This window comes from Fusarium proliferatum, assembly GCF_900067095.1.
Source record: "Fusarium proliferatum ET1 genome assembly, contig: FPRO_scaffold006, whole genome shotgun sequence".
NCBI classification, from domain to species: domain Eukaryota; kingdom Fungi; phylum Ascomycota; class Sordariomycetes; order Hypocreales; family Nectriaceae; genus Fusarium; species Fusarium proliferatum.
This window is the reverse complement of record NW_022194795.1, coordinates 2,146,993-2,172,163: the sequence shown is the minus strand read 5'-3', so window position 1 is coordinate 2,172,163 and position 25,171 is coordinate 2,146,993. Positions and strand designations below refer to the sequence as shown.

General features: G+C 49.3%; 7 protein-coding genes and 1 non-coding gene across 8 annotated transcripts; 6 read left to right on the top strand and 2 right to left on the bottom strand.

The window, feature by feature from the left end:
- Positions 1–3,142: 3,142 nt before the first annotated feature.
- Positions 3,143–3,242, top strand: tRNA. The gene is made up of 2 exons: positions 3,143–3,178; positions 3,207–3,242. It is a non-coding gene; the product is annotated as a tRNA-Ala (tRNA).
- Positions 3,243–3,509: 267 nt separating this feature from the next.
- Positions 3,510–3,879, bottom strand: FPRO_09753 (uncharacterized protein; the record flags this gene model as incomplete). The annotated part of the gene is made up of 2 exons (XM_031233178.1): positions 3,510–3,711; positions 3,803–3,879. 2 exons carry the CDS (start codon positions 3,877–3,879, stop codon positions 3,510–3,512), a joined length of 279 nt encoding a protein of 92 aa, XP_031083041.1.
- A 1,118-nt stretch (positions 3,880–4,997) lies between these two features.
- Positions 4,998–7,891, top strand: FPRO_09752 (uncharacterized protein; the record flags this gene model as incomplete). Its single annotated transcript, XM_031233177.1, has 4 exons — positions 4,998–5,021; positions 5,079–5,654; positions 5,723–7,197; positions 7,717–7,891. The coding sequence occupies 4 exons, from the start codon at positions 4,998–5,000 to the stop codon at positions 7,889–7,891; spliced, it is 2,250 nt and encodes a 749-aa protein (XP_031083040.1).
- Positions 7,892–10,121: 2,230 nt separating this feature from the next.
- On the top strand, positions 10,122–10,615 carry FPRO_09751 (uncharacterized protein; the record flags this gene model as incomplete). The annotated part of the gene is made up of 3 exons (XM_031233176.1): positions 10,122–10,211; positions 10,274–10,327; positions 10,529–10,615. The coding sequence occupies 3 exons, from the start codon at positions 10,122–10,124 to the stop codon at positions 10,613–10,615; spliced, it is 231 nt and encodes a 76-aa protein (XP_031083039.1).
- Positions 10,616–14,973: 4,358 nt separating this feature from the next.
- Positions 14,974–15,249, top strand: FPRO_09750 (uncharacterized protein; the record flags this gene model as incomplete). Its single annotated transcript, XM_031233175.1, has 1 exon — positions 14,974–15,249. One exon carries the CDS (start codon positions 14,974–14,976, stop codon positions 15,247–15,249), a length of 276 nt encoding a protein of 91 aa, XP_031083038.1.
- A 1,816-nt stretch (positions 15,250–17,065) lies between these two features.
- FPRO_09749 (uncharacterized protein) lies at positions 17,066–19,964 on the top strand (the record flags this gene model as incomplete). Its single annotated transcript, XM_031233174.1, has 4 exons — positions 17,066–18,478; positions 18,557–18,691; positions 18,741–18,868; positions 18,923–19,964. 4 exons carry the CDS (start codon positions 17,066–17,068, stop codon positions 19,962–19,964), a joined length of 2,718 nt encoding a protein of 905 aa, XP_031083037.1.
- Positions 19,965–21,600: 1,636 nt separating this feature from the next.
- FPRO_09748 (uncharacterized protein) lies at positions 21,601–22,006 on the top strand (the record flags this gene model as incomplete). The annotated part of the gene is made up of 2 exons (XM_031233173.1): positions 21,601–21,705; positions 21,764–22,006. 2 exons carry the CDS (start codon positions 21,601–21,603, stop codon positions 22,004–22,006), a joined length of 348 nt encoding a protein of 115 aa, XP_031083036.1.
- Positions 22,007–22,998: 992 nt separating this feature from the next.
- FPRO_09747 (uncharacterized protein) lies at positions 22,999–24,988 on the bottom strand (the record flags this gene model as incomplete). Its single annotated transcript, XM_031233171.1, has 6 exons — positions 22,999–23,770; positions 23,821–24,162; positions 24,207–24,413; positions 24,460–24,583; positions 24,640–24,773; positions 24,825–24,988. 6 exons carry the CDS (start codon positions 24,986–24,988, stop codon positions 22,999–23,001), a joined length of 1,743 nt encoding a protein of 580 aa, XP_031083035.1.
- Positions 24,989–25,171: the final 183 nt, after the last annotated feature.

Sequence of the window (25,171 nt, the reverse complement as noted above, 5' to 3'; positions counted from 1 at the left end):
GAATAGCGCTGATGCGATGTGATGAAAAGAGTAACTTGCTGAGGGGACACATGCAAGAAAAGAGGAGCTGCGCGTCCATGTCACTCCCGGATTAGACGAACTCTGAAGTTTCCCATGTTGGAGAGGAACTAGGTAAGCTAGGTAGAGGAGCTATGATATGACGGGAAGAGAGTGGAGCTTGGAGAGCTTGGAGGTTAAGGTAGCAAGCAGCCTTAGCCGAACACACCTAATGGTCACCAAAAGGTCACCCACCAGAGGACGAGCTAAGGCAGGTAGGTAGCACTAGCCAAGGCACCTCCATCGATACTTCCGATCCTAATACGATTGGACTGGATTGCACGTTTTGGCAACCGCCCAGCAGCCAATGAACTGGTTGGGAGGGCAATTGACTTCGGAAAAATGCCCTCGATTCAGAGGCGCCAAGGTTTCAATGCATCTCTGAAGCCTGGAGATAACAACAAGTCATCTCCACTCACAATTTATGCGTTGGAGGCTGATTTTAGCGAGTCCTGTTCAGCGATCATCCGAGGTTATCTCCCTAGGTATAGTAGGTTAGCACCTAAATAGTAGGTAGGTACAATTGAGTTTCCGCCATGAGGTGGGCTTCGAACCCGTCACTCTACCTTGCACTCGATCAACCCTTCAACAACCACATCCATCTGGAGTGAACACGAGAATTGAGTTACAATCATGTATGCAGCCTCAGCAACAAGCGAAGTGAACATGGATGTCGTGTCCTCTGGGGATGGCAGGTCGATCAGGTCTTGGATTCTCATACACTATGATGATCCGCGAAATTATGCTTGTGTAAATCATCATCTTGGACGACTTCCGCCAGCTCCTTTGTTTTATCCGTCTCATAGACGACCCTGCTAAACATGAATCCATAGCATCCCATTCATCGATATTGGCCAATAAAGCTCACTATAGAACAGGCAGTACCGCTTTTTCTTATTACAGTACAAGTCGGCGGGCTGTTTGCAAAGTTGCGGAGTGCTTTCGCTCACGCCCCCCTGTCGGCCTCTCTTTCGGAAACCTCAAGCCCCTTCTCAGAACCTGTTTCTTTTGTCTCGTCTTGCTCAAATCAAACTCCATGTCGGTCGAGGCCACCCAACCAAGAGCTGACATGATGCTGTCCAACTAGAGGCTGAGCTGCAGCGTTACAGATCGAGTGCCATGGATATAACCTATTCTTGACTCGACCCGACTCGGCTGCAATTGTCATTGTCAGCTCTAGAACTCACATCAAACGAAACACGCAAGCCGTCCGAGCGCCCTCCTCGTGGATACGATGCAATGCTGATGCTGTATCATCGGAGTCGGCATGTTATAGAATGGAGAACGACGCGCACCATGACTTACACCCAACACGATACGATGCGATACGATATGGCTGCATCATTATTTCCCCATGCCGTCATCTCATCATGTTGAATAGCAATGCTCCACCAAGACCGAAAGCAGCCCGCACAACACAACATAACTCAACGCACCTACCACCTCTACCGGAGCATTTCAAATGGGATCCATCATTCAACGTACGATACCCATAGATCCATACTTAGGTATGTATCTACCCCAGGCTAGCTCAAGTAACCTAAGAGGTTAGCAGCCAACTCTGGTACTGCTTTGGAGAGGGCGAAAGCTCCAAATCCGCAAGGTAAGTCATATAAACCGACTAGACCAAAGTCAGACCGACACCGTCCGCTTACTATAGGTACCCAAGCATTCTATTCATACAATGGCAGTATTATATCACTCAAAACCAGGCATTCTGATACTTGTTAAGTTCAAGTTCAAAACTTGGTCACGGTTAATGTCACCAACAAACTCTGTTGTTTATCCACGCGTACAACCACACACGCGCTCGCCATGCCCACTACGCCTTGCAGCCAATTACTCACGCATAAGCCAAATAGTCTTTGAGCCTCCCCTCTTGTTGAGCGCGCTAGTCAACTTATACTGCCAGTTTTCTGGCACTTATGTCAACATAAACATGAATAAAGACAAACAGACTTTCATGGCCGACATATGCCGCCGAGAGTTTAGAAATCCTGACGTGCATTGCATGACGAGGCCTTTTTCCAACCCCTCACAAATTGGCGCGTAAGGTGAGGTTTACCGTTTACTAGATATTCAACGACTTTGGACACCTTGCTATAATAAGCCTTCTGCAGATAAGACTGACCGCCATCGAAGGTAAACTTAGACCTAGTTAATAGAATTGCCTGTTTTCGCCTTTTTAATAGTGGATGTCTAATTAAACAAGAGCTCGCCTCATTCCCAACCTGATCCGTACGACGCCGGACCTTTGACTTTGAATCTTCAATACAACAATATACTCCGGATGATGTTATACGAAATGAGACTCTTGAGTGTGGGGAAATGCTACGGCTCAAGGTCAAGCCTAAAGGATCGGATCCATGATCCATCCATCGGCCGACAGGTCAAGCGGAGATAGACAGGGCCCCATCCTGGGCACTCGACATGGGTTCATTTAACATCCAAGATGACAAGCGAACTTGTCTGATCATGGCTTTTTGCTTTCGACCCGTGTTGACCGTTTCATCTGTTGCTCAGCTAACTCCCTCGACTGCATTCTCACATCGGGGCTCTCAGACACTGAATGGTATGCTGACAGATTAGGGTTAACACAAGACGCAATTATCACATCATCAAACCAAGTCATGGACTCCTAGTGCATGATGTTTGCAGAATAAACCCACATGGGAATCGCGAACTCGTACCATCGAATTCTCCGGGATCGACATGAGGGCTCATCCACCCATTCACATGCGGTGTGCCATTGGCCCGCCTCTTCAGACATATCCAACAGCCCACGATGTGGCATTCGTGTCAGCAAACTCTCAATTGTTCTTCACATGCATACCCAACCTCTTCACTTCTTGACGTTCCCCGCAGCGATTTTCTTCTCAAGGATGCAGAGACAGAACCTCGAGCAGTACTTTCTTTGGCTCTTACTAGCCTATTCACAGGCTTTCTATAAGGCACGCAACCTGGACCGGACTTCCTCAACTGACGCCAAACATGCTCTAACCTACGGAGTACAAGCGGAACTTTACAGTATCCACCTTGCCGGGCGCGAATATTCGATCCTTCGAAGCCGCAACTCGAAAATCCCGGGCGAATGGTTTAGTGGTATAATACTCCCTTAGCATGGCTTCGTTGCTCGTCAACCCTTGATCTGGGAGTGGTCCAGGGTTCGATTCCCTGTTCGTCCAACCATGGTAGTCCCGTTCTATCCTCTCACTCTTTTGGCTGCTCAAACATTCGAAATGCTGTCAGACCTCTCAGGAGATGACGCATCAATACTATACTTCGCCCTGTTGATTCAACATACATGTAATTTGAGCGACTGTGAGATGCTTGTTGAGTCTTAGACATTGCTATATACAATGCATAGCCACCTTAAGCCATGAACTCAGTGACCTTGTGGGGGGAACCAAGCCCAAGAACTCAACGCAAAACCGAAGCTTGCACTCTTTTCCTCATTCACCTATCACCAGGGTGCAGCCACTTCCACCAACCTGGACCTCATGAACCCTTCCTGCATCGACGTCAATACGTGATCCTATGCCATATACCTGCTTCTGGCTGTCCTTTTCTTGCGGATACCAAAGAGTTATCGAACCCTCGACGATCAGATGAGTCGTAAGGGCGGCGTGTGAGTGTGGTGGATAGTGAGTGTTTCTATAACCATGTGTCAGAAAGGATGTGTGATGTGCAGACGCTGCAAGAATCCTCGTCTGTTAGGGCAGTCGTAACAGTAAGGAAGACTTACGGCGAATCACTCCAGGTGAAAACCCGCTCGAAACCCCACGCTCGAACTTGCTCCTCGTATTCATTGCCGAAGCCCATGATGCTGAAGATGCAATATTGTTAGGTGTATATGAACTCAAGTCTCATCAGTTTGATCAAGAGCGTTTGTTCTCGGTGCAGCTTTGCAGGATATGATACGTTTGGTTTTGGAGATATACACGAAAGCCCGCCAGTCTTTGTGAATTACTTCTCCAATTGCTACCGTCTTCGGGGAAGTAAAACTTTGAGATTTGAATTACGCTGTCATTGACTGTGGCCAAGGTATGACCTCACTGCTTACCTTAGTCAATGATGCTTCGGCCGACTGCGCCCCATTCCGGCCCCACCCGCACCGTCCCGGAGCCGTTCAACGGGTTTTGGTCTGGGCGTTGGATTCCATTTAATGATTGGATTCAATTTTATGCCTGCTGGCAGAGCACAGAAATTCCTAATGTGCTGCTTTGGCAGATTAATCAGTTGGCATGAAGCATCTGTCAATCTGGAGAATAGCAGGCCTGGCTCATCTGATTCAATACAGCACACTGTAACACATGGCAGCACAGCGCAGCACAACATGGCATGGCACAGCCCCCATTCCATCACGCAGTCATCCTCATTCTTTGAGGACACAACAGCCGTGGCCATGATGATGCTGCTTGGTCGCCCTGCTTCCTCTCAACAGTCAACTACGGTCTCTCCAATCATCTCTTCACCCCCAAGCCTCCATGGTCCAATCTTCTCCAGCCCTGGGACTCGGTATCCATTCTTCTTTCAGCCCGTCCCCTGCTCGACCCATCCCCCTAGGGCTGTGCTGCAGTACGCTAACGAGACCTGGACTCGGCTGCTAGCTTGGCTACTGAACCGGGGAGACCGCCGTATTAATTTATCGCCTATCAGACAAGCGTGCTGACATCCAATCCATCCATTTTGTCGCCTTTCTTCTCCTTCTTTCAAACAATTCTTACTTACCAACGCTCAATCCAAGGACCTCTTCTCACAAGACCGGATTCAAGGCATCGATTCTCGACTGCGAAATAAAAGAGCCCCGGGTTTGCAATTTTCTCATGCTTGGTTGACCAACGGGGCAGCCTTCGCTCCAATGGTTTCTGCCATATAACCGTCGCCGACATCGCCAGCGTCAAACCCCAATTCGCCCCTGGGAACTATAGCTCGTCACCATGTCGCTCTTCTGTGGTCTTATAGTGAGCCATATCAGGATCTCAAATCTCTTAACCGTACCCACTGACATTAGACTCCAGCGGCGCCGTAGCACAAAGGACGACAAACCTCGCCGCGCCCGTACCATGTCCATCTTTGGCAACTCCAACTTCCAAGCCATAGGCGCTCTCAAGGGCATGGTTCGCTTCACCACCGCCGCATCCCCAGCTCCCATGTACGGTTGGGAACAGCCTGCAGCACAGAAACAACCGCCGGTTGACGAATGCTCCAGCCGGAGTTCTGACCAACAAGCACCAATTCCCGATATACCGGACATTCATATTACTACTGAGATGCATGAGGCCCTCGACCGCACATACCATGACCTGCGAGGTTCAGAACCGCGACTATCCAAAGCCAAGTTTGCCGAGTTCTTACGAACTGTCCAGGGCGAGAGTGAGAGCGCCGTAAGCGAACTTGCTAAGGAGGATTATTCCTTGGGAGATTTCAAATACACTTGGGTTACCGACTTCTCATGGGAGGCCACCGGGCCCTTGCCGGAAAAAGATCTGTCAAAACCTCTCACAAATTATTTTATTAGCAGCAGTCACAACACTTATCTGGTTGGGAATCAACTGGCTTCACTAAGCAGAAGCTCCCCTGAAGCATACAGAACAGTACGTTTATTCGATGTAATCCCACAAGCACTTTGGAGGATTCCTTAGCTGACACTGGTTGCCAATAGGTTCTTCTTCGAGGATGCCGCTGTATCGAGATTGATGTGTGGAATGGGGATACAATTATTCCTACAACGAGAGGCAGAGCCACCAAGATTGACCATAAGCGTGGACTCTCAGGAGAATCGTTCCCCAATGTCGCTACCACGGTGATCGACAAAGTTGAAGGCTATCTTGGTGACAAAACCGCCAATCGCTCCCGCAGTACCAGCCTAGGAAGCCGAAATTCCTCCCCACGATCGAGTTTGAATCAAGTTCCGCTCGAGACACGAGAATCTGGAGACCGTCTGGACGTTGCGAAACCTCTTGCACCACGCACAAGACAGTCGTTCCCCAAAGACGAGCCAATTGTGACCCATGGATGGACTCTGACTGCGCCGTGTGGGTTTCGAGAGGTGTGCAGAGCCGTTGGCGAGTCTGCATTCGTCGACAACGACCTTCCAATTATAGTCAGCCTAGAGGTGCACGCTGACGAGGACCAGCAAGAGGTCATGGTCAAAATCATGAAAGAGGAATGGGGTGAGATGCTTGTGGATAAAGCATTCGATGATACTGGCCCGAGATTGCAACTCCCGAAATTAGGCGAGCTGCGAAAGAGAATTCTCGTCAAGGTCAAGAAGGCTCCTGCAAAGATCGTGGTGCCGCCCAGCACTATGGATCTACCTGCTATTTACGCACACGACGAGGATGCATCAGGGTCTGAGGATGAGCATCCCTCGCAGTCCACAGGACCATCCCTGACAGGTTCTAACAGTACGTTTCCTTCACACGAGAAGAACGCCAGCTCCAAGGTCCGGATATGTGAGAACCTTGGCAAACTTGCTGTGTACACACGCAGCCAGCACTACAAGGGTCTCGCAACTAAGGAAGCCAAAATCCCTGCCCACATTTTTTCTATCAGCGAGAATCGCATCCTAGAACTTCACCAGAAGCAGCATCGCGACATGTTTACCCATAACAAGGGATACTTCATGCGCGCTTTCCCTGCAGGTCGAAGGTTCGATAGCTCAAATCCAGACCCAAGTCTCTTTTGGCGTGGCGGTGTTCAGATGGTTGCCATGAATTGGCAGTATCTGGATGAAGGCATGATGCTCAACGAAGGCATGTTTGCAGATGAGAAAGGTTGGGTCCTGAAACCGGAGGGTTATCAAAGTTCAAACAAGTCTGCAGAGACTCAGGGCGAAGCCACACCAGGTCGTACCATGAATCTGAGGATCATAGTTTTTGCTGGACAACACATTCCGATCCAAGCTGGCGACGCAGCAGACGTCGGCCGCTCAGCCAGCACCCTTAGACCGTTGATAAAGGCAGAGCTCCATGTCGACAAACCAACCGACGCTGAACGTGACGCATATATGCAGGAGCACAAGTACAAAGATAAAACAGACGTTGGTAAGACGGACCACCCCGATTTCGGCCCTCACGGTTCGATCCTCCAGTTCTTGAACATTCCCAAGGTGGTCGAAGAGCTCAGTTTCATCAGGTTAGTGGACAACTTTTTCAATTCTGTCGTGTATCGGTATCCCACCCTCCCACCCCCTGCTCTCGGACCGTCTCCTTTGTCTTGCCAATCACAGGTGTGTCGTGGAAACACTGCAGTGAGTCTTTTACGATCAAAGAGCTTACACTATGGCGGTGAGCTCTTTTCTGTCCTATCGTAATGGCTATTATCCGTTCGCTTCCTTGGGTATCAAGGACCAGCTGCTTTTCAAGACACACTTTGGCCCAGGACACAGACCTCCAGTTCGGTCTGAGCGAGTTGCAGATCACAGATCCAAATACGGTTAAATCATGTTTGATCATCGGGTTGCTATTTGCTGTTTCCCACACTATCGAGGCTGGGGATGGTCATTTCTGGTGCACCGTGATGGTGACTCGTGCCATTCGCCTCACCTCACCTCGCCATTCTTAAGGCCTGCCAGCTAGCGGGGCGGGGCGGGACGCAAAGCTTGTTGGTCGGCAACTCTTGCTTTATATCGTACTAATTCGATGAATTCTCTAGGTTCAAGGTTGAGGATGATTCAACCAAGCTTGGCAGCTCGCCACTGCTTGCCTGGGCTTGCATCCGCCTAGACCGTCTGCGACCCGGCTATCGATTTATCCGACTCATGGACTCGAAGCCCCGCGTTGTACCAGGGGGGAAGCTGCTGGTTAAAATTGAGAAGACCTTGGTTTGATCGATAGTATAGTTCATCCTTGCGAATGATGCTGTACATCAGATCCCAAGCGCATTACTCGTGTACTGTGGCAACTTCCTACTGTGGTGCAACCCGCGTCACGCACTAACTGACCATAGGTCTTTAGCTGCCAGCATATCTCATTTTCGTCATCTTGAGGTTTAGCTCCGTCAAGTCTCTTAGACACTTTCGGCCTCTGTGGAAATGTGTCAAATCACGATCAGATCGTATACGCGGATGAGCTCGCATCTTGCAGAGGGTTTGAGTCACTGGCACCCATTTTGTTTTCTGTGGTAGTGCTTTATTGGACTGATAACGGTATAGCTGGGATTTTGGTTGGATTTAGACAGGAGTTTTGGGATACCCAGGAACAATGAATGTTTTGTGCCATTTCTCTTTGCCCTCAAGACATCCGCCGTTTGTCGTGGCCAGTGTTGAGTCGAATTGACACTGCTCGTCTGGCTATTTGCCAGTCGAGGAACGTCTTTGTTCACCCGTATGACAGAGCTGTGCAGGCAACTTGGACCTCGTCTGAGCACTTTCTCACCCGCTGCAGCCTCGAGTGACATTGCATGCATGAAGAACGCACAACACCTGGTCAGGAGCTTGGTGTGCGAGCCTAGTGGCACTTAACATGCATTACAGGTAAACTACTGTATATACGTTGTGAGGACACTGCCCGCTCACAAACCATGAATCGGTTGACGTTTGCTATATTTGAAACGTGCTCGTCCGTGTATCCAGAAAAGAGCAGCTTCACAGCTCGCTGTTGTGCAAGTCAAAACCTCTTTGGGAACTTTCTGATATTGTGAGTTCAGCGCCCTGGCCTTCCTAGGTGCTCTGGCCCTACAAGGAAATAAGCATGGCCGAGTCGTTGATTGACCAGTGTCGAAGCGCTGATATGCCCGGTTGCCAACAGAATACGGCAGTAAAAGTAGTAGCGATGCTGCTCATCTTCAACAAGCTGCCGGTGCCAACCCTGCGCCCCTCCATTCTTGTCTTCAGGATCCCTAGCGCAGTAGGAGGGACCTCACTAATCGTTCATCAGATGGGATGCAGTTTGTTTAGTCTGTGGTACGAAGCCTGACTCGTATAGTCGTCTATATTTTGCAGAGGATGGCCAGTTCTAGTGAGTGCCAAGCGTTATCCACATTGAAGAATTTCGAGGCCATAGTGTTGACAATGGTGATAATGGTAGCTCTGAGAGCTGGGCGCTCGCACTCTCAGTGCATATGTAAGTTAAGTCTGGGCGTATGATAACGAGAGATTGTGCAAATATTACCATGTGGCCATGCATTCAACTTGCACATCTTCGAATCTAGTTAATGTCCTGAAGAAAGGGCTGAAGAGGCCGGAAAGTCCAATCGGGCACAAGCGGTACTAGTTTAGTTCATCTGGAGACGATTTGAGCACAGGTACATACAGTAGAGATAGCCATATGCAAGCCCATGGGGACAAGATCGATAGTCGCCGCGGCTACTCCGTAGATGCGACCAATTTGCAGAGTGATTGTTGGTGACAGAGATGCACGATGGAACTGGTGCACAAGGTTTGCTACCTGTCACTGGCCCAAATACTCGAACAACATAACGGTACTCTAGATTCTATGCATCTCGTTGCGCCGTGGCCCGATCTGTCCATCGCAAACTAGGCTTGACTTGGAATACACATGGTTTCTTCTCGGATATGCGCCGTGTCCTTTGCTCGCAGCAACAGAAGTTGATGTCCGGACAAAATAGCCTCAGTCGACTGACCACAAACGATAGAGCCTGGACCTATCGCATTCCAAGTTGCTTGGCCGTTGATTAAAGTCATTGACCCGTCATTGAGCAGCTAGATAAATGCAGTTGATCACCTTGTCCGTGTACTGTTGCGGATCCTTTAGAATGTCGGACATTGTCCTCCTTTTTGCAATCACGATCAATTGTCAGTGCGTATTGCATGTACTTCGTAGCTATTAGAGACTCTAGGCGAACACGTTCCACATTCAACCCTTTGGGCTCGATTGGAGAACTTGTTGGTCCACGCTCCATCGTGTCAAATGCCTGAGCTCTCCATATCGTGGCTGAGGCCCCTCTCTTTCCACAATACAGCAGCACACACTACATCTCATGCGAGGTTCAACGGGCTTGTCTCAGCAAGGGAAGAGCTTTATGGGTCCAGCTGTGGCAGTCTACGGAGCTAGTTGTTGATAATGTTTTGTGGCTGCAGTCTCAACGGTCCCGTGATAATGCCTACCTGTGGCAACCTGCTGTGGTGTGGAGTCCTTACGAGGCTTGGTTGTTGGGTTATCTTGACCAAAAATGACGAATTTGCCCAGGTTAGGTTTACATACTTACATACCCAGTACTACATGCCTTATGTTGGCTAAGTCTAACTTAGGTACCTGACGCACCTAAGCCCTGCTTTGGAGTGGGTCAACGATCAGTCTACTCCGTAGGTGCGTCCTTAAACGGAGTGGACAGAAGCGCAGGGTAGAAGCCACTTCCGTGTCTAGGTAGGGAAGAAAACACGAGACTGAATTGATAAATGGGTGGATTTTGGTGTAGGACAGTTTCATGTGTACCCCTGGCCCCCTAGGCGTATTACTAACGCCTACAGCAAGCATTTTGTTTTATATATTACATTTTGAAATAGGATGCCACCCGAGGCGGTACGGTGGATGGCTACAAGTGCCAGCCAGTTTACCTAGAACACTTGCAGTATGCCGCGGTAGTCGACTGAAGGGGTTCGTAAAGGAGAACCGGCCATGACCTGTTTGCGGCTGGCTGGGCACACCTGTCAGAAACGATAACCCACCATTAAGGACTGGTCATTTTCGCACTGACTGGCGAAGGACCGATGTGTAGACACGAGGAGTGGAGCACGAAAAAGCAACATGAAGTTAAAAGCTAATGAGGTAGCTGGGTAGGTAAGGAGGTATGTAGGAGAGGTATTATACAATTTAGCTATACGCGTCAAGATCATGCATGCATTGGTCAATAAAGCAAAAGTAAAATCTGATTCGGCTGTTATACGCTATCCGCGCAAATAGCCCTGACTAGGTACATGGTTCAAGGCCAGACGTCGAGAGGGCCCAATCTAGTGGCCAATCTTTGGTACTTTTCAGCTTGGTCGGAACTCAGCTCCTAAATCTGGCAAAGTCTCTAGCGGTGAGTCGTTTGGGGAAACGCCCAACGTGAAACCGACTTATAACGCCAAGTCTGGTGTTTTGAGCAGTCAAAGTAATTATGGCTCGAGCTATTTTCTTGTTGATTGCTGATCTTATACATGGACTCTGAACCAGGTCCAAAGGAGGTGAGTAAGTGCATATCAATCAGTTCTTATGGAGATCGATCGACTCCGGAAGTGGCGCATGCAGCTGCGTCTGCCTGTAGATTTTGTTTCGAGTACTGCATTGTCTGGTCTCTTTTGGTCAATGTCGTCAGAGATAATCCATGTTACTAAGTCGTGCAGAAGTAAAGGCGACTCTAGCCACTGGAGAATTCACAAAAATAACAGATAACCAGGGCCAAAGCGGAAATGGCAATGTGTGTTAGACGAACGCTGAAAAGAAGAAACGAACGCAACTGACGAATTTCACAACGAAAGCCAACATATCTCCCATCCCACACCTCCTGGAAGCTGATCGATCGCGGCTTATCTGGGGGCGCTACGGCGATCGTAGCCAACGAGATGGGTTTTGATAGCTCGTAGAACTTGGATATCTTGGCCGAGGTTGTTGAAACCCATATTCTAGGTGTGCCGCTGGCGCATCGTACCTAGGGTAAAATTCTTACTCTATAGTCTATGTAAACGTTAATGGCGTCAGCGCTGAGACTGTCTGTTTACAAAAAAGCAATTCCCAGTTAGAACTATCGCTCGAGCGCAAGTCACAAATTGGTGAATAGCTTTGTTAGCTTCGATGGTGCCATCAGCTCAATTTGTGGGCGGCAATATCGCTTACTGTTGCAAAAATCGGTACTTGATATGCATTTGCCAACGGAAATAGCCAAATCAGCACAGGGCAAGGGAATGGAGAAGGGAGATCTCATACTAAAATTGAGTTTGAGTTCAAGATTAGAGAAGCCGAGATGAGATCGATTCTCAATCGAGGTCGATTGGAGGAGGGGCTATGAAGATGAGGGGTTACAGCAAGCAGGGTAGATGTATCTTTGACTGCGCAGTTTTCAAGGACACCCCTGCCATAGCACCCGCCTATAGGAAGGAAGATGCTTAGCACCTTGTACAAACAAACTCAACACTTCGTGGCTAGGTACCCAGGTACCTGGAGCAGTACCTCGGTACCTAGGTAGGTTGAAGAATCTGGCCTCATCCATTCGAAGAAGTCTTGCTCATTTACGAGTCGTGGAAATCCCAAAATGTGTGATTAAAGCCATCGTTCGAGTCAATGCGTTGGATTTCAGCCGTGACATGAAGCTTCGCTTAACCTAGGCTAGCCCAACTACTAAATAATGGCTGTGTGTAGTGGGGGGCTGCTCACACCAACCGCAATCTTGGTATGTCACTGGAAGAGTTCTAGAGCTTCTCAAGAACTACACGATCCAAAAGCCACAGGGAAGCTTTTCCACGAACACCACTCGTGGAGAGAAGCTAAGGTTTTCTTTACTTGGAACATTTCTCGCATTTTTGCTGTTTTCATGGGAGTCATGAGACTAGCGCTATGACAGCACTCACTTATATCCAGTCCAGTATGTGAGCCTTGCTTGAGAAAGAAGGGGGATTTTCGAATGATCGGGCTTGTTGTACCATGATGTGTTCGAGGCACGTCCTATTTGAATAGTTAGTGATCAATAAAACTGCAAAATTACCTTTCAGAAACCATAAAACGACTCCCGCCGAATCTACACAACTATCTTCAGCTCCAAATGAGGTATGATGAAGCACCTACCGAATACAGCCGAGATAAGCAGCTTCCACCTGCACTGTAACCAGATCTACCTGGGCTAGTATGTAGGTACAGTAAGTAGGAAGGTAGGCCAACAGCGGCACTTGGCGGGTCAGATGCCGATCAGATCCAGCCTGACAGTATGCAATGCAGGACAAGGCAGGACATCACCAAACCTGGTAGGCAGTTAACCAATCGCAACACCAGCCTTCGCATCCATCTCGTCTTCACGAGAGGCAGAAACCACTCACTTCGACAACGACCTCCCCGACAAGCATCAAGGATGACCGATTGGTAAGGTATCCTGAAGCGTCAAATCCTGCTAGGGTTCCGTTGCTTCTTGGAAGACTGAGCCTGAGACTAATTAAGGGCCCTGGACTTGAACCTGGATTATCCGCAGGTCCGTGAACCCCACTGCCCCCGTTACTCTTCACTCCATCTCAGGCCGGTCTGTCAGGACGCCAACTAATGGTCCGCCCTCCATTAGGCTGGGGTTGTCAATGAGCGTGCACGAGTCGAGACTATGACGTGAGATTTATATGGCTCGCATGGGACGAGCAACTCGTATAGCTGAGGACGAAAACCTCCTTGCCAAGACGCTCCTCGACCTGACACTTGAGGTAACAAGCAATACCTACATAGTTCCATGCAAACCCTCGAAAGCTTTCTCTAGCACCAAGCGTGCCTATGAACCCGATGATTTTCGGCTCGGGATCCATCAAGCAAAAAGATTCTCTCACAGGAAGAGGCAAGTGGAGCACAAAGCAATTCATACCTCCAAAGAATCCGAGTGGAACTGTGGACGTGACCACTACTACCCCTCTACAATTTTACGCCAGCTCCAGCTGGCTGGTCGGTGAGATAGCTTGACGCACTGGCGATCGTTCCAGCTTTCAAAGGGAGGGGGGCGTTGAGCCGGCCCTGGCGCGGCATCTGATGGATGGGTGCGGCTGCTTCGAGCTTGAACTTACAAAATGCAGAGTGACGAGGGTCCGTCATTCCAGAGCCCTGGTGCCCGCCAAGCCCTGGGGTTGGTCCGTGGTCCGTGGTGTTGGATTGATGGTGGGTGCGCGCGCGACTGGGGGCTTAGATCGCCTTCTTAGGGGAATTTCCCATGGGATCTTCAGATTCACCACCTTTCCATGGCGCACAGACTCTGCGAATCTTGTCATGTTGTTTGTCCACTCGGCCCAGCTCAACAGGCCATCCAAGTATGCACCAGTGTGTCTCTACCTGGGAGACAAGCCAAGCCAAGCGGCTCGAGCAAATCTCCTGGTCATGATCATAATTCGAGTTAGCAAGTCAGCACCGTAGGCTCCTTGTCATCGTGACCCTTTTGAAGACGAGCAGTCACAACTTTGCTTTTCTCTGTTAACGCCAGTCCATCGCACCCCATTTCCTGGCCAATTAAATGCTCAACCGCCGGCCCGGTCTATATCTCCTTGCCGCTAAAAAAAAAGAGCACTTCTCTCACATTGTCATTTCACCAATTCGGTTTTCAGCCGGTCGAAAAATCACTTTTACGAAAGGTTGTGAACGAGAACAGATACTGTAATACAGACTTGGCAGAAAAGCAACGCCGAATTTGACTCATTTGTTCTACAGTGTCTTCTTTCGTTACTGACCGAATGCAGGACGACATATTTGACCCTTGTAACGAGCAGCAACTTGGAGGTTCAGGAACAGACCAAAAGAAAAGATCCAAACAAAGAAGACCCCGCCTCCATCGATATGGCCCACAGTCCTGCTCAAGGGCGGCGCCACGCACCTCCCTGGCAAGCAATGACAGCTTGAAGACTCGCAGGTAGTCGATATGACAGGTCTGATGCTACCACCGCTTGGCCCCGGCATGCCCACCGAGACTACGGTCGGTTGTGCACGCTACTGATCATCGAGTGAACGGGAGTATCATCCTTGTGTCAGGGTATTGCGTACCTGTCTTGACTTTGAGCAATACCCATACGTTGTTCTTCGACCCCTTGATTTTACCCTTCCTGAGCCTCCTCAGTCCATTTACACACTATTACTAGTCCTCGAAAACCATAAATCCCTTGCTACCCCCACAACTTCTACAGCTCGTACCTTTCCAAGCTTTATAATACATTGATCGTGATTAATTTCTACTATATATTGCCTGCCCACAGAGTCATTCTTCTCTTGCACCAAGCTGTCAACCCAAGAGACGACCTACATCATGGCCCTCCATCAAGATATTCTACCCATCCCCTCGCCCACCATGCTGTACCATGGAGACCAATACCAAGACACATCCTCCTTAATACAGCCGAAACTAGAATGTCAGGATGTAACCGAAACACTCAACTCTGCTGGGCCTCAAGTCTTGTCCTGCGCCTTCAGAGCTCAGAAAGTTCCTGGCACTCGATGTCCTACGTGTGCCTTAGCTGGCAAAGAAGTTTGGGTAATTCCTGGCCGCTGCTGCGGATACTGCGGTACTCCTTGTGTCGACTAGATCTATCCCAGGGTCGAAGTGAGTTTACGAGAACCTCAAATGAACATGTAACTAATTAACCCAGTTTTGGCTGCTTCTACCCTGGTTCAAAGCTTGCCTAAAAGCACAATGCCAAGATGTTATTGAGCACTTCTCGCCGCTGCGAACCACAGGACTGTGGATCTCAAATGTCAGCTGAACATGACATGAGATAACCTCAAGTGCCCTTTTCCGCTAGCATGGGATGGGAAAGAAAGTTTATTCCGACTAGAGGGATCTGTGACAAGTCAAGAGTGACACTTGTTGCAGCACTTCAGTCAGCTCACGTCGTGAATTGGAAAGCTCCACGACCTCTGATTGGCACAGCGGCACTCGGACCTGCTATTACGTCGTCGTCGAGCATGTCTTAGAATGCCAGGGCCCAGGGGTATGATTTGGGCATTGACAGCGGTTTTCTGCCACTCCCCTCTGACTCAACGGGCACCTTCAAACCGTGCTCGTGCGCGTTGGTTGATCATGATTCACGGCAATCTCCGGGTCATGCTTAAAGCTGATATATGATAGAAGGGAAAAAAAAAAACTCATGGGTCGAAACCAAAGCATTGCCACAGGCTGGTGCAGCCCAACCAGGATGTCGGGAGTGACTCGGATCAGCCACCTTGTCACTTGCTGAAGCTCAGAGGGCAGCCACATGAGGTGCATCAGATAATCGAGAATCATTAACCGATGGCGTTACTGGGGTCCAGAATTAGTTGCATAGCCCAGCAAATTTCTGGGTATGCGAAGGATTTGACACGGCACTGGAGTAAGAGCTAGACGTAATAAATCGTCAATTTTTGTAATCAGTATATCTTAATAATATTCTAGCTTTCTGTTTGAAGTCAAAGATAAAACCAAAGATGGGATATGTGACTCCTCACTTTGGCATCCCTGTCTATGGCTGGCTAACAGTGACCCAAGCGCAACTATAAGACAACGGAAAATACATATCGCTATTGTGTGATCGTCTTTGTCACTAACCAATCTCAGCCAATAATCTAGTCTTGGCATTGAAGTGAGAATTGCACTGAGACATACCAGGATTCTGGACTTTCTTCCTTACGCTGAAAGGAGTGAAATCTTCATCAAGTGGCTTGGGTGACGGAACGAGGGATGCTGAGACATAGCCTTTGACAAGTACAGTACGTACTGACTTACCCGGGCCGTTGGCACGGGCTTACCTACTCCTAGATTAACGAAGGGAGTCACTTCAGCTGTCAAAGTTTGAGGGCGACGCAAGGGGTAGCTAAGAAATTCCCTGATAAACCATCTCATGTTCATTGAACTAACATGGAGGAATGTATTCATCCCAGGTGTAAAGCTCAGTGCTGTGTTATTCTGAGTTTTAGCTGTACGACAATTCTTGCTCTCCGTAACAGTGTAATCAACACGTGGTTTAAGACACTGCGGACTCGGCGCCGGTTCCGACCTCACTAGGTGCCATATTGGTTCCGCCCGTTATGGCCGGCCGTTGAATTGGCCCGGCTCCGGAAAGTGGGGCACGACATTCTCAGCTCCTGATGGTTGAATTGCCATCACTCGCTGGACAGCCGCGAACCCCACCACGATCCATTAACGCTTGCCGCCCATCTCCCGCCCCCCGCCCCCTCTCTTCCGAACTACAACGGCATTGGATTGTCTCGCGATCTCCTCAACAGTCAGTCAGCGATCCCTGCTACCTTGGCTCAAGCGACTGGTTACTCCTCTCAGTCCACGTCCGGTCAGCCGATTATCCCGCGGCCAGAACGGCACAGTCCGGCTTGGCCTAGTTTTGTCTGAGGCGACGGCTTCGAATCCGATGGCGGCCACGGAGCAGAATGGCATCGACATTCTTTGCGATGCCGCCGGCTCAGACATGCTCCTTTCGTCCCTGTTCTCCCTCGCAGCGCCTGCGTCCGTAGCCGATTCGAATCAACGGGCCCAGCCACCCTTGCAGCAGGAACAGCATGAGCTGCAGCATCCACTGCCTCCCGCATCTCCCTCGAAGCATCAAATCTTTCAACAGCAGCTAGATCCCGCACTGCAACAACACCAAGGGGAAACGCCCCAGAGAATTGCATCTAAGTTGCCTGCTAAGAGAAAACTTTCTGATGCGTCCGCCTCATCGCCGTCTCACGTCTGCCATATCTGCCGTCGCGTCTATGAGCGAGCCGACCACCTGACCAGACACCTCAGGTCGCACGAAAATGCCCGGCCGTACCAATGCACCCGATGTCCCAAGCGTTTCAATCGCGCCGACCTCTTGACACGGCATGAGACCACCCACGATCGAGATGGGGCCGCAAAAGACCGCCCGTTCATCAGAAGAAGCGACCGCGCCGCCGAGGCATGTCTCAATTGCGCTGCTTCCAAGGCAAAATGCGAAGATCAGAAACCGTGCAGCCGCTGCCGTAGTAAGAGTTTGACATGCCAGATACCAGTGAGACGCGGGAACCAATACCGCACGTCTGAGTCGCAGACTGGTATGTCACCTTCGGACAGTTCAATGGTTGCGTCAACTATAGGCAACGACAGCCAGGTCTTTACGGTCGGTGAAGCTACATATGCTTTGCCCCAATCGGCCATTGCTCACCAGGGTCACGCCGTTGATGCTACCGTCGATTACAGCGTCACCTCCTTTCTCGGCGCGCCCAGACTTGAGGAATCACCTGTGGAATCTTTGTTTTTCGCCGCGACGCAAAGCGTCTTTCCGGAGATTGATTTTTCTTGGGATGTAGATTTTGGCTTGTACAAGATTCCAGGCTTGGGTGTGACTGGACGAGCTCCTCAGTCTGGCAATGTAGGGAAACGCACATCACGCCAAGGCCGAAAAGATATTGTCTCGGTGGATGTACCCCTCCAGCATTCAGTATGGCTGTATGAGCCCGAGGCCAATGGTCAGGCAGGGAGCTCAGTGTCTCGCTCCAATATCGTTTCATCCTACTTACGCGACAGCATATTCGCCATGGTTCTGGCTAACAATCCGACACCACATAGAGTACCAACATTTCCATCAGCTGAGTTATTGGGCTACATGATCGAGACGTACTTCAAAAGCGAAGACCCCAAGAGTGAGGCTTTTATTCACAGATCGTCATTCGATCCCTTGGCAATTAGCCAAGAGCTTTTTTCTGCCGTGGTCTCAAGTGGGGCTTTATGTATATCTACTCCGGTTATATGGCAATTCGGCCTGGCTCTTAATGAAGTCACGGCAAGTGTCATTGGGAAACGAGTAAGTATGGGCCATGGTCTAACGATGGCGAGCCAAAGATATTGGCAAAAGGTAAACCACATGCTGACTGCCAAACAGCTTGAATCTTCATGCTCGGCCGTGCGAGATATCACACTTCTTCAAGCGACTGTTCTCCACCTTGAAACTGGTCAATGGAGTGGCTTCAATCGTCAGGCGGAGGTGGCAGAAAGTTTTGCGCCTCGGCTTTTGGCCGTAAGTCTATTGTGATTATGAGTCTGGCTAGCAGGCTAATTCCGAATAGCTGCTTCGAAAAGCAGGGAAGTTGAGCTTCACGTCAGACCTGACTACGCATACACCCAACGCAGGCGACTCTCCTGAGACACTTGAGTCGAAATGGCAAACATTCGCGACAATTGAATCTTACAAAAGGTTACTTATCTTACCATGCCGAAGTCGCTAGCATACTGACCAGCTTACTTACAGGTTGGCCATACGTGCATTTCTCCACGATATGCAAACATCGATCGTGTCATGGAAAGGACCCACGTTAGCATACAGCCAGCTCGACTTTGCACTTCCGGCAGCTCGTGATCTCTGGAAAGCTAGTAATTCACAGGTATGGTGGGACTTGAACTTGGCCAAGGGGGCTTTCCCCCCCACCGGTTTCCCTCGCCTTTCCGATGTGAGAGACTGTCAATTTGTCATGACTGAACAGAACACGTGGGTGGACACAGAGTCTTGCTGCAAAGCTGCTCTGCATGGGCTGTGGGGACAAATCTGGACGTACCGTAACGCCATCGCTCAATGTCATCACGCAGCTCCAGATCGGCCGGGATCTGATGTTCCTGAATGGGCCCGCTCCCTTTACCAGGAGCTCTACGAAGGCCTTCGTAAGCTGTCAACCCAGCTCAAATCTGCACAGACCCCAAAACCTGAGCTATCGCTTCTTTCAGACTTTTTCATGATGATCATACATGTCTCGTTGGACGACGTACAGCGGCTGGCGGGCAGCAAGGGCGACGAGGAATCTCGCAGAGCAATGCAGTTATTAGAGAGCACTTGGCTACCTGGTCCAGAGTCCCGGTATGCTGCCTGGCATGCTGGACAGGTCCTCCGATATGCACAAGAGTGTACACCAACAGCACTGCGAGGATTCAACGCTATGGTTGTTTACCTTGCTAGTCTGACGCTGTGGGCGTATGGGCTGCTTTCGCAGAGAACAGCGAACGGCGATCAAGGGATGGGACAAGAAGTTTTATCACTTAATGAACCAGAGACGAGGGAGACGACAATGTTCCTTGAGCTCGGTCAGGGTAACCCGTCACTTTCGTCTCCAGAAGGGTTGCGTCTTCAGTTAGAGCCTGTGTCGAACTATGTGGCAGTTTTGTCGCTGGTGAAGCTCATCTTTAGACAAAACTACCCTGTAGCAAACGAGGCAATGCCTCCGCTTGTTGAAAGCTTGTGTCGACAACTCGGTGATCTCCAAGGTGGATTGGAGGGGTACGTCGTAACGAAAACGTTATAGACGGCGTCTTTTGTCAAAAAGGATATTATGTGCGCATTGCGGCATTTACAACAAAAGTGGTTTTTATTGTTTTCATATATGGCAAGTTAGCGAAGGAGTTGGCAGGAAAGCAAAAAGGGAACATAAAACGGCAAAGGTCTAGGATTAGATGAAGAGATCTATGGTGACGGTGATTCATCGAGATGGAAGGTCAGAAACGCAGTATGGGGCTGATTGAGTGCGTAATCAACAACTTGGTTACCATGGTTGAATCTGGCTCTGTTATTACGAAAGGACAAAGGAAAGGAAGCAATAGCAGCAGGTAATCGTCCTCTATCTGTACGGTATCCAACCATGACAGCACAAACATTTCAGTCAACGCTAGCAACAATGAGATTGACTGCCAAGCCCACAAATCTAGCGAATTGTCAATTAGATTTTTGTTCTCTTGACCAAAGCCAAAGTCAAACACCCTCATCATTGCTAAAAGAGGTTGGTGTTGTTAGAATGAAGTACATTTTCGCTTACTAGACACCCCATGGAGATGATTCACGCAGTATAGCCTGATTGGCATCCATGCACTATGCATGGCACAGGATCTAGAACAGTTCTGTGCCTGGAATAGAAGGATAAAGGCGACGAAACTGGTACTCCTTTCGTCCATGTCATGTTCATTACAGCGATAAGGTTAAATCGCAGACCACTCAGAGCTAGGTGAATCTGGGGTAATCCCTGAGCCGACTGATCTACCGTGAACCGAGGTTTCAGCTCCATTGGACGACACAGATGGAAAATAATTGTCCCGCCAATATCGCCTCACGGCTTTTTCGGCCCTATGTGCCCTTTCTCATGGCTGGAGTTGGAGATTCACTTGACAACCCGGCTCGTGGGGGCGGGGTAGGTTCTGGAGTGAAGTTGGAAAGCTATGCCAGTCGGAGATATCGCCAAGTACTAGATATCAGCCCTAGACCAAGAATGAGCGAGCCTTGGAGGAAGGGGAGCTCGAGCAGCTCTCTGCCTGCTTTAGAAGCACATCGTGTCCAAGCAGAGTCTCAGAAGCATCAGCGAGTTCCGTTTTTGCGGCATAAATAACGGAATGGCTCGGGCTCGGGCTCAGGTGCGGAAACGAAACTCCATGATCCCATGTACTTGCTCGTAAGAAATAATGAAAGATGATTGGCTGGTATCTGTTAGAAAGCAGCCTCCAATATGGGGTCCTCAGGGGCCAAGAAAACACCGGACCTTGATAGAGGATGTCAAAATAAACTCAGCAAAGAGTCCCCTAAGCATAGGCTATGTTTACGAAAGTATTTTTATCGCTTAGGGTCAAAGTCCTTAGTTTTCTTCCTCCCAACAGGGGTCCATCGGTCTATGTGGGCGGGGATACGCTCCTGAGCCGCCCCCGCGTTTGGCCCGCATGAAACCGCCTCGCGCATTGTCTTCGTTAGATACTACTCAACTATCCAATTCGGGCATTGCTTACCTTGACACTGCCTTCGCTGTGGTTCTCCAAACTATCACAAGATCATATATGAACTCGAGGCTTGCCTGTCGAGCTCTCACCCTTTCTCCCAGCCGTATCCCTCCAAACCCCGCACGAGTCTCGCAACATATCAAAGCCATATCCAGACCTTTTACTCAGATCCCTACCGTCAAGATGGCCAACCGCGTGCACCGAATCACCATGTTCAAGCTGCCTAGCAAGGACGAGCAGGCCAAGCTTCTGGACCAGTACCACAAACTCAATGCCTCTCAGCAAAAGGTGAGTCGCCTTCAGTCGTATCTCTATTTGTGCATGCCTGATCATCTATCTATTCAAGGACGGCAAGCCCTATATCCTCTCCATGGTGGTTGGTGCCGCCGATGAGGATGCTCGGTCTCAGGGATATACATTTGTCTCCAAGACCGAGTTCGCTAGCATGGAGGACATGAAGTATTATGACGAGGGTTGCCAGGCTCACCAAGCGCTCAAGGACTTTGTCAAGGGCTCGCTTAACCCTCAGGGGGTCATGACCGTCTACTTCAAACCCCAGGCTGTCGGTGGTGCCGATCACAGTTCCTGAACAGGAAATCACGAAATAAACCGAACAGCTAATTGGCCTTCATACATTGATGCTCGAAGAGTTCCTCAAAATGAATATTCATCCGTGAATCGAACTGTGAGTGTGTTGATATGAAAAGCACGGAACAAAGCCCAGACCACTAGTATAATTGGCAATTTTATTCATTTCAAAGGCATCAAGGTGTTGCTTTTGAGTACTTAAGAGGAAAATGCAAGAAAAAGAATTACCATAGGATCTCGTTGCGATGAACAATTCTCTCTGTAAAGGCTTAGGACTGGAAGAGATAAGGCCACAAAAGATAAAACTCGAGATAAGTAGCTTGGGAACTTTCCAACGCCCCATTTGTCTTGACTCTCGAAACATACACCATTTGCGGCACCAAACCGCCTCAAAGACGGCTCTTGCGTTATCACGAGGTCAAAGAAACACCGCTTGCGGACCTTCGTGCATGACCGACTGCCAAGTTTGTAGTACAGGTAACTACAGTCTGCGTCTTTACAATCAGTTGACTCAGCGTTGTGTTCTATGCAAGGTCGGGCACCAGAGTAGTACAAGTGAGCTATTTGCTTAAGAATCATCATGAGTAACTGAGACTTGTCTCGTGATGACTTTGTCTTCAGGTGCGGGAACCACCCATTTCGTAGTCCTTTCAATGGCAAATTATGCAACAGGACTTTATCTTCTCTTTGCAGTAGAGTGAATGAGCTCAAAATTAATAATCAGCTAACGAGCCATTGAAATCTTTCATTGCTATCATATTCAAAGAACATCACCATCAGAAGACCTTTGCTAAAAGGGCCCCGTACATATGCTACCGTCCACGGCGATAATCAGAATATTTCAACAGCTGTATACGAGAAAACCCACAGGCCTGTAAGCTAACGCCAAATATGCCACCCAAAACCAAAACCAACTTGTTCGCACCAGGATCGATATGTTTGGGATAGAATGGAGTGGTGCGCAATAAAGTTAAAGAATGACATGAGTCAGTCTCAAACAGAGCGGCGTATACTGGATATATCCGTCATCTCTGTCGCAGATTCACTGCCTCTTCTAGAAGAAAACTGATCCTTAGGGAAAGCCGTCAACCTTTCCAGGGGCGCTGGGTTTCTTTCCAGTGAGAAAAGAGACAAGGCTACCATGACGGCACACACAAGCATCATGACCTTGATTTCTTCTGCAAATGCACCAGCATAAACATCTCTAACTAAGTCTCGTAGATGTCCCGGTAGTTGTAGACTTGTTAGCGGTGATCGGTGGAGACTGTCGAGTTGAGCAGATGTCAAATGGTCCTGGAGATATTCATTGACGTGGGAGTTGAAAATGACAGTGCAAACCGCAAGACCAATGCAACCTCCCAAGACACGAGCCTGTGCTACAGCACCTTGTGCAGAGGCGAGCTCACTCCGTTCAGCGGCGAGTATACTGGTCATGATAGTTGCGGCAGAAAAAGAGAGACCGACGCCAAGCCCGAAGATTGCTTGGAAGGCATACTGGGCTTTACTATGTGAGTCTGGCCCAGTCAACATTGACATTAGACCGACTCCAAGGAGCTGTAGACACGATGCCCCCAGAAGAGTCAGGGACGTGTTGTTTCTCCGGCTCGAAATGGCTCCCCCGAGAAACGACCCAACGGCACAGGTGCTAAGCATAGGGAGGATATGCAACCCTGCTGTTAGGACTTCTTCACGGCTGACAATCTGAAATCTTTCCGGGATGACGATAGAAAGTGAGATGTAAGGAAACCCGGTGAACAAGGTAACCCTAATTGGTGTCAGCTGGGATCACTGGCGAACCTTTGTTTTCCAACTTACAGTAGTCCTGCAGAGTATACTCTTCGAAGCATCAATCGGATCGGGAAGATTGGCTCGATGCTGCGCAAAGGCCTTGTCTCCAAGTGCACCTCCCACCACACAAACACGAGCCAGCTTAAGCTTGAAATGACTAAAGCAGAGATGATCTCTGGGCTCCCCCAAGCGAACGTATCTGAGCCAGCTTGCTGAACAGCGAACACCAGAAAGCCCGAACTGGTAAGAAGGGTTGCACTTCCGAGAAAATCGATGCTGTTGAAAGCCTTCCATGAGAAAAAGTGTGCCACTTCTTCGTGCGGCCAGAGATTTGTAATTGTAAGGATCGCAACTAAGCCGAAAGGGATGCTGAAGTCGTCAGTATTTCTTCCAGTATGTGCCAGAATACTTACTTCATGTTGAACAACCACCTCCAGTCTGAAAGCTGAGAAACTGCACCGCCGACGATGGGACCCAGTACAAAGGCGACGGCAAGGGTAACACCAATCATAGCCCCTATCAGACTGGGACTGTGAGAAGGACCAACCTCTACTAGGCCGATCTGTGTTAAGCTGTACAGACCAGATGCGCCCATTCCTTGGAAAGCACGGCATACAATCCTAAAAGAGGTCAGCTTGAGAACAGAGTACAGAGTAGGCGGCATACAAAGCTGTCATACTAGTTGCTGATCCACAGCCCTGTGAGAAACCAACGAAAATGACCCATGATACCACGAGTATGTTGCGCCGTCCATAAATGTCACTCAGTTTGGACACACAGACAGCGAATCCTGTTGCATCCTGTCAAAGGATGTTCTCTTGGTTCACGATCTTGCAAGAGACTCACCCATGTATGTGAGGAGGTACGCTAGAACTATCCAAGGCGCATTTGTGAAGTCGTCAAGGTCGTGCGATATGGTGACGAGCGAAGTCGAGACGATAGAGGTGTCAAGGCTCGAAAAGAGCAGCCCGGCCAACAATCTGAATATGTCAATTAGCAAGTTCCGTCTGCCAACGCAACAACTCTCTTACGAGATGACAAGAACTACTCTTCGAGGTCCAGTGATTGAATGTTTGCGTAGTCCGATGACCTCCGTTGCCATTGGGGCATTCTCCTCCAAGTCATTCTCCATCACTGCTCTTTGGCCCAGGGATAGGTTTGGATAGGAGAGAGACATTCGATATTCGTTGTCCATCTTTGCTATCGATCTTCTCCCACACTCCAAATGTTTGGATGCAACTTCTTGGAAGCGCTTGAGAGCTTGAAGATATATTGGGACCCGATGTCGAAGTTGAAGAATCAAGATTGGCAGTGAAGATAAGCGATAGTGCAGCTAGAGGCGTGGAGAGTTTTCTTGAGCGAAGGCGCGGCCTTCGGG